Source organism: Pezoporus occidentalis, unplaced genomic scaffold (genome assembly GCF_034315485.1).
Source record: "Pezoporus occidentalis ecotype Australia unplaced genomic scaffold, CSIRO_AGI_Poc_V1 ctg114, whole genome shotgun sequence".
NCBI classification, from domain to species: Eukaryota; Metazoa; Chordata; class Aves; order Psittaciformes; family Psittacidae; genus Pezoporus; species Pezoporus occidentalis.
In genome coordinates, this window is record NW_026912929.1 from 1,324,143 (window position 1) to 1,336,245 (window position 12,103).

The 12,103-nt window shown below is 48.7% G+C and overlaps 1 protein-coding gene across 3 annotated transcripts in view; it reads left to right on the forward strand.

Annotated features, from left to right (window-relative positions):
* Window positions 1–561: 561 nt before the first annotated feature.
* CHCHD6 (coiled-coil-helix-coiled-coil-helix domain containing 6) overlaps window positions 562–12,103 on the forward strand; it is a 106,172-nt gene continuing 94,630 nt past the window's right edge. For 2 of the 3 annotated variants that reach the window (XM_062636728.1, XM_062636737.1), the window contains exons 1-4: window positions 568–697; window positions 1,268–1,406; window positions 3,081–3,150; window positions 3,960–4,092. In XM_062636728.1, the coding sequence (XP_062492712.1) occupies window positions 611–697; window positions 1,268–1,406; window positions 3,081–3,150; window positions 3,960–4,092 (429 nt within the window). In that variant the 5' untranslated portion in view covers window positions 568–610. Of the gene's footprint in view, window positions 698–1,267; window positions 1,407–3,080; window positions 3,151–3,959; window positions 4,093–12,103 lie in introns of all 3 variants that reach the window. The other variant, XM_062636741.1, reaches the window with a different exon arrangement.

A 12,103-nucleotide genomic window follows, 5' to 3' on the forward strand; every position in this document is an offset into this window, starting at 1 on the left:
TCTCTGCTATAGGGTCTCTCTGCTATAGGGTCTCTCTGCTATAGGGTCTCTCTGCTATAGGGTCTCTCTGCTATAGGGTCTCTCTGCTATAGGGTCTCTCTGCTATAGGGTCTCTCTGCTATAGGGTCTCTCTGCTATAGGGTCTCTCTGCTATAGGGTCTCTCTGCTATAGGGTCTCTCTGCTATAGGGTCTCTCTGCTATAGGGTCTCTCTGCTGTCACGTGGAGGCTGAAATTGACGACTGTGGGTTTCTTGTTCCGGGCTCTGGCAGGAGCGCTGTCAGGCCCCTGATGGCCGCGGAGGAGCAGCTCAGACCCCATGGGGTCTCCCTGTTGGGGGTCCCGGGTTGAGCCTTGTCCCTTGGGCAATGCCCTCTCCGGAACCCGCGCGGGAGCCCCGCCATGGCCGCGTCCCACCGCGCCCTGCGCACGGCAGCCGGCGGACTACAACTCCCAGCCTGCCCCGCGGCTCGCCGCCAGCACCGCGCCGCTCTATTGGCTGTTCCGCAACCGACCGCCAATGGGGCGCGGGTATGTTGGCAGGTGTGCAAGGGGACAGGCGCCGGTCGCAACGGCAGCGCGGTGTGTGGGGGGGGGCTGCCCTGCCGGTGATGGGGGGCAGCGAGAGCAGCCAGAGCAGGAAGGTGTCCTTCGGGCTGGACGAGCGGCAGCAAGTGCGGGTGCTGCAGGGCATCAGGGTGAGCCGGGGAGTGGGGTGCAGGGTGCAGGGCTGAGGGCGGCCCCGCTGAGGGGATGCGGTGAAGGGGACACCAGCAAGGAGGAGGGAGGAAGAGCGGGGCTGCGGAGGCGGTGGGTGAGTGGGAGCGATGGGAAAGGGCTGAGTGCATGAGCAGGGACACACCAGCCCTTTAGCTCCCTTTCAAGCCGCTCTCAACCCTTTTTCCCTCCTCACGGCTTAATGACCCCTTGTGCTCGATGCTGAAGGCATTGCCTGGCTCAGGGCATCCAGAAGGAGACACCTCTGCCCTTGGTAAGGACACCAAGAGCCCGGGTGAGCACAGCAATGTGTGACCGTGCAGGGCCATAAGAGACTGTGGGGATCAGGGGTGTTTCTAGGGATAAAATGGGAAGTCAACATCCCATCTTTCCATGGGTTGTCCTATCCCATCCTTCCGCGGGTTGGAGGGACCGTGGTGTTGAAATGGGGCAAGTGGCAAAGCAGGAGCATGGGAACCAAGCTATGGTGGTGAAATAGACGCGCACTGAGCGGCCCTGGTTGGTTTTGTTCCCGTGCTCATACGTTTCAGCTCTCTGAAGATGTAGTGAACAGGATGAAGGAAGCCCCGCAGAGCAAAAGGGACATCCAGAGACCGCCCCGTGCGCCCAGTGCTGCAGCGCAGCCCTCGCCGCCGGCAGCAGCAGAAGAGAACCCCAGATCTCCTGCAGGTATTGTCAGGCCCTGCGGCACTGTCCAGGTTTAAGCTCAGCCTGTCCCTCAGAAGCCACGCAGCCGCTCGCTCACTCCCCTCCCTTCTTCCTCCTCCGGCTCCCTGAGGGATGGGGAGGAGAATGGAAAGAATGTAACTCCCATGGACTGAGATAAGGGCAGCCCAGTAACTAAGGTATAACGCAAATCACTGCTGCTACCACCAATAATAATAATGATAAGGGAAATAACAAGGGAAGAGAATACAACCGCTCACCACCCGCTGACCGATACCCAGCCCAACACAAGCAGTGATCTCGTCCTTCTGGGTAACTGCCCCCAGTTACATCCTGGGCATGACGTGCTGTGGTATGGAATATCCTTTTGGTTAGCTTGGGTCAGGTGTCCTGTCTCTGCTTCCTCCCAGCTTCCCCTCCTCCCTGGCAGAGCATGAGACTCACACAGTCCTTGGTCAGATTAAACATGACTGAGCAGCAACTAAAAACATCGGTGTTATCAGCACTGTTCCCAGGCCGAAAGTCAAAACCACAGCACTGCACCAGCTACTAAGAAGGAGAAAAATGACTGCTACTGCTGAGCCCAGGACAGTCAGGATGGGGCTGTTTGTAGGATTTATACAATCACAGAATCCCAGCCTGGTTTGTGTTGAAGGGACCTTAAAGCTCATCCAGTTCCAACCCCTGCCACAGAGGTTGGACACCTTCCACTAGAGCACCTTGCTCCAAGCCCCTGTGTCCAGCCTGGCCTTGAACACTGCCAGGGATGGGGCAGCCACAGCTTCTCTGGGCACCCTGTGCCAGCGCCTCAGCACCTTCACAGGGAAGAGCTTCTGCCTAAGAGCTCATCTCAGTCTCCCCTCTGGCAGGTTAAAGCCATTCCAGTTGTCCCATCCCTACAGGCCCTGCAATAAACAAGGCAGAACTTCTGTATTTAACCTTTTGTTCCTGGCAAGCTGCCTCATCTCCATTGCATGCCCAGGAGTGCATTGTGGATGGGTGGGGGAAACATGGCTTTTTGTTCTTGGAAAGAAGCTCCCAGGGAAGGATGGGCTGTCTGAGCACAGCTTGGCAAGTGGGTGAGGAGAGCTCGGTTTCTGAACTTGTCTTTACAGGTCAGAAAACTGATTTCTCTTGGCTCTTGGGTACACTTTGTTGGTAGGTTATCCGTGTGTGTTTGTTTGAGGCATCTAGAATAAGCTGAAGTAGGGGAACCAGGCTTTTGCTTTATGCTTGCTGGTAGCCTGCCTCTTTCCTGAAAGTGGGTCTCATGGATGGCCTGAACTCCATCAAATAACCTCATCTCCACTTGTGGGATCCCTTGTAATCACGAGGAAAGCAGGAGGTCAAGGGAAAGACTTACTGGAGCTAGAGGAAGAAAATGGAAAGTAGGTCTGAACCCATGCTTATGCTTCAGTATAAACCAGGGTTTGAGGAGTTAACCTCCTTACCTAGAAGCTTCTGTAGCATGTCTTGCTCAGTGTGCCTGGTGAAGACAATGCTGTCAGTGCCTCTTTGTTTCATAATGCAAACTTATGTTTTCTATAGAGACTTTTCCAGGTGTTATCTCTCAATGGGATAACCCTCACATATGAAATCCTCATCAGACCATTTCTGATGTGATGAAGGGCTGTGTTTGGTACTACAGCTCTCACAGGTTTCTATCCTTCTTTCTAGGAACCCAGCTGCCAGTGGCAAGTGACTCTGGTCAGGATGCTTCTGCTGCAAAGCAGGAACTGCACAGGAGGTGAGGTGAAGTTCTTGAAAAGAGCAGTAGTTAAACTCCTTTTGCTCTCTGTTTTGCCTCAGTCACAGCACAAGGACTGTACATGTTAATGCCAGTGAATCTCCTTTGAAGCCTTTTTCAGTTATGGGCCATGGAATACAGTTTTTTTAGGGAAGCCATCCCTTAGCCAAAAAGAGCAGTCAGGGGAGCTGGGGGCAACTGGGTGGTGTTTGGAGAAACAGGGAGGACCAATGTTACAAGTTGGTAACTACAGGAAACTTGTGTGTGATGTGCATTGCAAGGCCAGTACAGCATGAACTTGAATACAGCTGCCTTTTCTGGGACAACTGAAGGAGTCTGTATGTGATACTTCCCTTAGGGGTTTTGGAATCTCAAACATGGTGATTGATTTAATCCAGTTTACACCTAAAACAATCAGATCCATTTTATCTCTCTGATTGTTCCTCCTCCTTTTCCTAGACTGGATGTCTAAGGACCTTGGCAAGCTGGAGGCATGGGAGAGGCTGAGGGAGCTGCATTGGCTTAGTTTGGTGAAGAAGTGGGACCTAATTGTTGTTTTCAGCTTCCTAAAATAGTGAAGTAGAGGCAGTGCTCTCAGAGGTGCACCCAGAGGGCAAGGGACACAGATGACAGCAAGGAAGTTCTGCCTGGCTATGGGGTGACCCCTGACAGTGAGTGCAGTGAAGCACTCCATCAATCTCTCTTTGCGTATGGGATTTCCAAGGCTTGCATTACACAAGCTAAGCCATGACCCTGTTTCCAGAAGCCTCTTGATCACCTTCTCTCTGTTTGCTTTGGTGCTCATACAGGTACGAGCAAGAGCAGGCGCTGGTTCAGGAGGAGCTGCTCCGGCTGGCCAAAAGAGAGAAGGAAGCAGCTAGTGCTGCCCTTCAGCGGGAGAGGGCCAATGCTCGTGAAGAGAGGCAGAGAGTAGCCCAGATGGTGAGTAACAAAAACCCCTGTATGTTTCCATGCAGGACAGGCTAAAGTATCTCTGCTTGAGCAGATTCATTACGTGTCACTTGGGTGATGAGCTTAAAAACTTTGATTTGTGCTGGAACACTCACCACCTCCTCGTTCCATTTGTCACTTCACGTCTGGCTTACAGTGTAGCTGGCAGGCTACACTTGCAGCATGTCATTCAGTGATGCTAAGGCCAAGCTTGCAGGGAAAGGCATGAACAGTGACTGCTGGGTTGTTGGTGGTGCTTAATGTGCACATGATAGGATTTTATGTTGTTTTAAGTCCTAACATTACTGTGCCAGTGGTGTTCTGCCTGTAAACAAGGCAGAGTCTTGCTGGAGCTGCCTCTTTACTGACCTGCAGTGGTGTGAGGTGTTGGGGTGTGACATTGAGGTGGGACTCTGCTTGCCACAGTGAGATCAAACGTCCCCCATTTAGACTGGGATGTTGGAACTTCATTGAGAGAACTGGACTGATTCTCTGTGCCTGGTATGTACTGAAAGGATGGCTTAGGGAGAGGGCAGACTTCAGTAATGGTGGACTTTGTTGTGTTCTTCCATCCTCCTGATCTGTTGCGTGCACCTGATTTAAATGAAGAATCCTTTGAGGATGTTTTCTCTGTATGTATTTCCCACCTGTATTACACTTGCAGCTTCTGTTCTGGGGCTTGAAGGCTTCTTCAGCAAGAGGCTGTATTTTCAACCTCAGGACATTGTCCTGAATTTACAGTCCTGAAATTGCCTCCCATGCATTGGTTTGCGGGTTTGGACCCGTTGGTGCTTTTTGACTCCCTGATAACGTTTGTGTGTGGTTGGATTGGGAGTCTCTGAACCAGTTCTGGATACAGCCTGGGCATGGCTGCTGCATTGTGGGAATTTTCCTCTTGGCAGCTTGTACCCTGACCATGGGAAGGTGGAGGATTGCTGAGCTTTGGGATAGTCATGTCTGAGGCAGGTGACTGTGTTCCTCTGCATAGCGCATGTGGGTCAGCAAATGCAGCATTAACTCTCTTTCCACTAGAAAGAGAATATTCTCTTTATGAATGCAGTTAATGGACTTTGGTAAAGGAGGGAGGGAGAAGCTGATGGATTTATTGTCCCATTTAAAGATGTGGCCTGGCTTAGTCCTCTTGCAGTGAGGTGTGGAGTAACCCTGGAAAATTGTGGCTAGCAGAGTCAGGCAGTGCTTGTGAAGTCCTCTAAAAGGAGTTGGAACCTGGCTGCTAACATACAAAGCCTCTTCTGTTACCTGAGTTAGCTTTTAACCCTGCAGTGTCACATACCCAGATACTGCATACTTGGTGCTCTGCAAAGATCTGATCAGCTTCTCCCTGTGTAACCCATAAACGATAAACAGTGACCATGGAGTGTTAACCCAGGATGTGATGCAAGAATGAGAAACTGTTAAATTTTATTGCTCTTAAACTACCTCTTGATCAGTCATAAATCCAGGATCCTTAAAAATGGAATAGTCTGGCCTGTCCTTGCAGAGATGGGGTCAAAGCCATTGTCTGTTGGCTGCCTGATGCTTTCCTAAGCATGAGCTGTTCCTGTCAGCCTTTTAAGTTATTGGGATCCCTATCAGACCTGCTTTATCTCAGCTGTGGTCACCTTTTGGGCATGGTCACCTTGTTGTATTGACTCAATCCTACTCAAATCTTATCTGTCCTTTGTCTTCCAGTGTTGTTTTCTACCTTCATTTGGAATAAGGCTTGAATGTGTTTCTTGGTTGGTCTGCTTTTTAACCCTAGCATCTGGGACAGATAATGGTGTGAGCTGCTCTTTCATCTCTTCTGTGTCATTCTTCTCTTTCAGGTAGGAGATAGTAGTGGAACTCTAGGAACCTAGTGCTGGTCCAGGTGCAGATGGCATTGGAAATTAGCTACTTAAAGGGAGCAATTCCCAGGTGATGGTGGTTGTTGCTTAATGGGGAAGCCATTAAAAAATGGGGTAACTCCCATGAAATAAAGAACTGAGTAACTTGCTTCTAGCAGTGCTTGGTGTAGTGGGGATTGAAGATCATGCCAAGGCCAATTGGAAAGGTTTGCTTTATTAATTTCCTTATTTGATATTTGCAGTAAGATCTTGAGCTGTGCCCTGAGCAGCTCAATAGCTTGGGGATCTGTAGCTTTCTCCTGTACAGTTGTCTCCAGTGATGCTGCAATGTTCTTCTTTAACCTCCCTATTCACAGACCATCAGTCCGGGTGTGATGGCTGCATTTTGGAATTACTTCATTTTGATTGTGCTGCTCAGCACTTGTCGTTTAACCATGAGTTCCATTCTCTGACTTTTACTATTGGCAGTGTTGCTCTGAAGCACTTCTGCTGTCTCATCATATAGCGTACATTCCTGAAGAGACTGTGGCCAGAGCTAATCTTTGGTAGGGAACCTGCTCTCTGCTTCCAGGGCCAAATGCTTCCTTGTTTATGGGGTAATGTGCAGGTTAAAACCTGTTGTTGTTTTGGTGGTTTATGTGTTGGTGTGGCTCATTTGTTACGAGAGGGATTTGGAGTTAAGTAGCTATGTCCTGTTCCATGTTTTTGTCTTGATCTCCCTGGGATTTTCCTGCCTTTGAACAAGGGACTTGGGTTCTAGATAAGTTTTGAGTAAAACTCCTTAAAGTTTTAGTTTAAGCAGCAGACCAGCTCTGTAAGTACAAACAGTGCAGTGTTCACTTTGCCTATGGCTTTTGCTTAGCCAGAGGGGTCTGACTCATGTGGATGCTGAGCTGCTGCAGAACAGCCCTTGCCAATTGCTGTTAGAGCTGCAGTGCTTGTTTGTGCAGGCTCATGGTGCTGACTGGACTCTGAATAATTGAATGCCTTAGGTACTTCCAGCACAACAAGGATTATGTGGACAGTACTCCCCAGCAGGGCCTGGGGTGTTTAGCTAATGCCTGGAGCATGCCTTGTGTCCCATGTTAAATGCCCAAGAATTAATACAGCTTTCTTGAAAGCCTTTCTTAGTTCTAGCACAAGGGACTTCCCAAGTTGCCACAGTCAGGTTATTTAATTGCTTCCCTGTGTTGTGAATGGTCTCACCTCTCCCCAGCACCAGGAATCTTTCCTTTTTCATTTCCAATTAATCAAAACCTCTCAATTTCTCACTTCTTTTGGCTTTCTTCCCCCCCCCCCGGTCTTCTTCCCAACAAAGGAAACTTTGCAAGCAAAGCTGCTCTTTCTTCTCCTTCTGCCTTTGTAATCTCCTCAGGCTGAGCAGCGTGTGCAGCAGATGCATCACGGGCCTCTTGGAGCTGGTGTCTCGCTGCCTGATGGCTTTTGAGACAAATCAATGTGGAATAGGGCTGGATAAAAGCTGGAGCTGGAGGGGGGGGTTAATAAACGCGATTAAGCGAAGACATCTCATTACTGCTCTAGAAAGGGAGGATTAGAACTTGGAAAATAGGAGGATCTCATTTAGGGGCCATGTGCTCCTGTGTTATCAGGACAGAGGGAGAGCAAATAGAATAAATGAAATTAATACTTTGGAAAGAAGCATTACCCGGGTTTGAGAATTGAACTAATATGATTTGTGCAAAGCCCTCAAGTTCTTATCTCCCCATTTAATACTGCGAGGATAATGGCTTTGTCAGAGTTATTGACCAAAAGTCCTCCTCTCCCTTCTCACTTTGAGAGGATGAATTCATGGAGCAGCAGTAGGACAAACTTTGCCCTGTGATGAGCTTTTCCAGACAATGCCAATGGGCACTGGCTGCTGTTGTGAATACAGACACAGAATTCCTAAGTTGCTGGGAAGTATTTCTTCAGCCATCAATGATGGATGCTCGCTGTTCCCAGGGCTCCTGGCCATGCCCTGCTCACTACCGTGCTGCATGGCAACCTCTGCTTTCTGGTGGCTCCAGCATTGTGCTGTTTAGATGAGTGTGGTCTGGAATATAACATGGGAGGGAATACTTCCAGGGCTTTAGGGTCTCTCTCTGGTTGCTGCAGTAGCTGGTAATAATTGGTCATAGACTGTTGGATTCTTTCTTGCTCCTCAGATCCTCTCGCTCATTGTTCATTCAGGAGAGAAGAGCTGAAGGAGGAAGTATGACTGGGAATGCCTTCGATCAGGGCACTGGGGTTTGATATCGGTGTCACCTTCCAAATGGGGGATTCTGAACTGTTGTGGCATCCTTTGGACACCTCCACCCTTGTTTTAGTGTGCATTGGTCTGTTGAAGGTTTAACGGGTGTGTTTCTACTCCGTTTCACAGCATGTGGAGGTGAAAATGCTGAAAGCAACATAAAAAGCCCACTTACAAGTTGATGCAATGGAGGAGCATTTTGGTTGTCGTAAGGCAGTGCTCAGGTGAAGTAGGTTTCTCTTTCTGGCCCTGTTGGGGTGGAGGAATGATCCAGTTGGCCCATTCATAGCCAGCTTTTGTTAGGTTTCTGGTCAGTGATGAAGCTTCAGGTCATTCTTGCCTCAGTTTTCCCTGTGAATTACCCACTGTTGCTGAGCAGCATCAGCTGTAGATGCAGCTGAACTGGTGCTGAAGATGGCTTTAGAAATAAACATGGTTTAGCTTCGCTAATGCTTTAGTTTACCTGGCGATAAGGTGGGGATCAGCTTCATCCTGGCAGATTAACCACAGGTGAGCATCTCTAGATTAGACTGGGGTTGGTTTGTGGGTAATCTCCTATCGTTGTGACAAGGTGCAGTGGCTGCCTGGGGTCCAGTAAGTACCATGGGTTTGAAACTGGTAGCAGTGGAGTGAGGCTGCTCTGGAGCTCAGGCCTCTGTTCTCCAAGCCTGTCACTTTTTCCCCTCTATTTATCTGAGTTGGTGCGATAGAAGGTGTTGTCTCTGAGAGCTTTGTGTTGTGGTTTGGCTGTTGCTCACATCAGGGCTGGTTTTGTTTGTCCTGTTTGCTTTGTAGCTCCCTAAACCCCCTCCTCTTTCCCAAGCTGCAAGCCTGTGCAGCAGATAGGTTGGCTCTGGGAGGAGATGTTGCCAACACAAATTGTGGGTTTAGTATTTAGTACTCTGTCATTTCTGTAAATATTTCTTGATTGAAGTCTGTGGGGGAAGCAGCAAACATTGATTTAAATCAGGAAGTATGGAAGCTTGTTTCAAATAACAGTGCAAGATGAGGGAAAAGCCCACTCAGTTCTTCTTCTCCAAGTTTGATTCCCATTGATGTTACAGTGCATGCAACAAGTGTCTACAGATGCTCACTGCAGGAGTGACACCTTTGCAGATGAGTTAGCAAACAACTGGTGTTTTAGTTAGCAGAACACCACTTCCTGCATGGGGCTGTGTGTGCCACCAGTTGTGCCTCCTGCTGAGCCCTGTCCCTGCTATTAGCAGAGCATACCCATGCTGTGTGGAGCACACCCACCTTGGTGCATGGAACCAGCTGCTATGCTCCAGCTAGGGTAGTGGGGGGCTGCCTTTCTTTGGCTGGAGTTGCAGTGCAGTTGGTTTTCATTGCCCTCACTAAGTGAATAAAACTGCTTTTAAATGTGTGGATATGAGTGGAAAGATGTAGGGTTTTTTGGTTTTAAGCCTTTATTACAAAATGTTGCAAGCTGTTGATAGGGAGATGTAAATATTCAGGCTGGGCAGCTTCAGACCTTGTTCCTTTTGTCCTTCTCATTCTTGCTCTTTGAGCTAAGAGATACTTGTCTAGGCTTTCCTTTGAAGAAAATGTGTTGCAGCATCCCAGCCTGGTTTTGGTTGAAGGGACCTTAGAGCTCCTCCAGCTCCAACCTCTGCCATGGGCAGGGACACCTTCCACTAAAGTGGGTTGCTCTAAGCCCCTGTTTCCAACCTGGCCTTGAACACTGCCAGGGATGGGGCAGCCACAGCTTCTCTGGGCACCCTGTGCCAGCGCCTCAGCACCCTCACAGGGAAGAGCTTCTGCCTAAGAGCTCATCTCAGTCTCCCCTCGGGCAGGTTAAAACCATTCCCCTTGTCCTGTCCCTACAGGCCCTTGTCCAAAGCCCCTCTCCAGGTTTCTTGTAGCCCCTTTAGGCACTGGAGCTGCTCTAGGGTATCTCCAGGCTGAACTTCAGCTTGTCTCCAGAGCAGAGCTGCTTCAGCACCTTTATTAATGTGTGCAGCCTTCAAAGTTATTCTATAGTCTCTGACCAGAACATTCCTCCTTTCCCTCCAGTTATGTTCCTCTCTGGCTGTTACTTACTACTATAGAAGTGGGTGCTTTTCTGCAGTGAAGGAGTTGCTTCTTTTCGTGAAACCATCAGGCATGTAAGGGATCCCTATGGGAAGCAGTCTGCCAGTACTAAATGGTGGACTTTGGAAAGGTTGGCATTAAACTTAAGCTTGGCGTGGTGAGGATCTACATCCTTCTGCCTCCAGCAAGCCAATAACTTCCTGTCTCTAGAGCATCAGGGAGGTCTAAATTTAACTAAAGCAATTTAGGAGAATGTGTACTGCAATGAACCCAGACAGTGAAAACCAAGGCAAAGCAGAAGAAACCCTCCTCTGTCTCCAGCCCCTCTGGAGGGAAGGCAGGGCTGTTATCTGGCTGATGCTCCTTATTTTCCTTGCTGCTGCCGCTCTGATTTGTCAAACATTTATAGCATTTTCTAATAACTTCCAGTTTCCTCAGCTCCTCTTTTATCTCCTGCTGAAGGTTAATTTATGTTTGGAGAGTTTTGCAGATTTCAGCAGCTGATGGTTGTTGGAGCTTTGTTCCTGTAGTCTCTTGGGCTAAGGGACCTTATCACACAGGTTGGCCTCTTTAATCCTATAGCTGCAACAAATTGAAGCTGGCCCTGGTGCTGCCCACCTCTCTGCCTTGCCTCAATTCTCCTCTGCCCGTATTTCACACTTCTTTTTGATCTGCAAGTTCATCTGCTCCACAGAAACTTCTTCCAGGCTCGTTTATTCTGACTTCAGGTTGCTGTAAAGCCATTCCGTCATTTAAGAAGCAGAAGGTAAGATGAGCCTTCCTTTTCCCCTACCTGCAGCTACAGAATCCTCAATTCATAAAGAAAGAACAGCATGTGGATATTTTCCCATGGATGCTCCAACAAAGTTATTGCTGCATCTTTTTACTGCACTGACTACTGTGGAGTGGTAGAATTCTGCTCTAATTCTGCAGCTGATTTTGGGGTCATAACCAGCAAGATTTGGTAATGCATTGGGAGTTCAGCCTTTCCTATGAGCCAGTGATAGTCAAATGTGGAGTCGATTGTGCTATGAGGTTGTCAGGTGGAAAGGCTGAGTGTGTTAGAAGAAGGCAGTTCCCACTAGCTTGGTTAAACTTTATTATTGGATTATGACTTTGCTTGTCTGTGTTTGGAGTATTTGGGATATTACATACATCTAACTTAGTGTTTGGTGATAGCTTTCCACGGTTCCCCATTCTCTATCTCAGAAATGACAGTGTTTAAATCTTGAATGAATGATCTTTGATCACTGAGAATTTTCTTGATGTCTCTGACTGGAAAGTGTTACTTAAAAAGAGCAAGACTGTGAATGGGAAGGGCTAATGTGAGAGCTGGGAAATAAGTTTGCAGTGAATGGCACGCGCTGATTGCTCTTGCGCTCTCATGATGGGGATGTGAGGTAGGTGACCTACCGCAGGCTGTCATTTCTGTCATATTCCCTAAATGCCATGAAAACTGGCTACGGTGCATCTGCCACCTTTCCTTGGAGCCGTAACAGGTATGTGTGCCTTGATGTGATCCTCGCTGACAGCTGAGGGTGGTAAAGGAGGTAGATACCTGAGATGGGCAGAGTGTTCTGCAGCAGGTGGTGGGGTGAGGGAGAATCATTCTGGGTCTCATAAGAAAGGGTGACAAGTGGCATAATGAAGTAGCTGTTTAATAAGATAGCTACAATAGATTGTAAACTCAGAGTCTTCTGGTGCATGGTGTGATGGGAGAAATCAAAATAAGCACTGATGTGATTTCTTTATTTCTCACCTTAAAGAAAAGCTAAAGCAGGTTGATGCTTCCCTGAGCAAGCAGAGAAGCTGTGGCTGCCCCATCCCTGGCAGTGTTCAAGGCCAGGCTGGA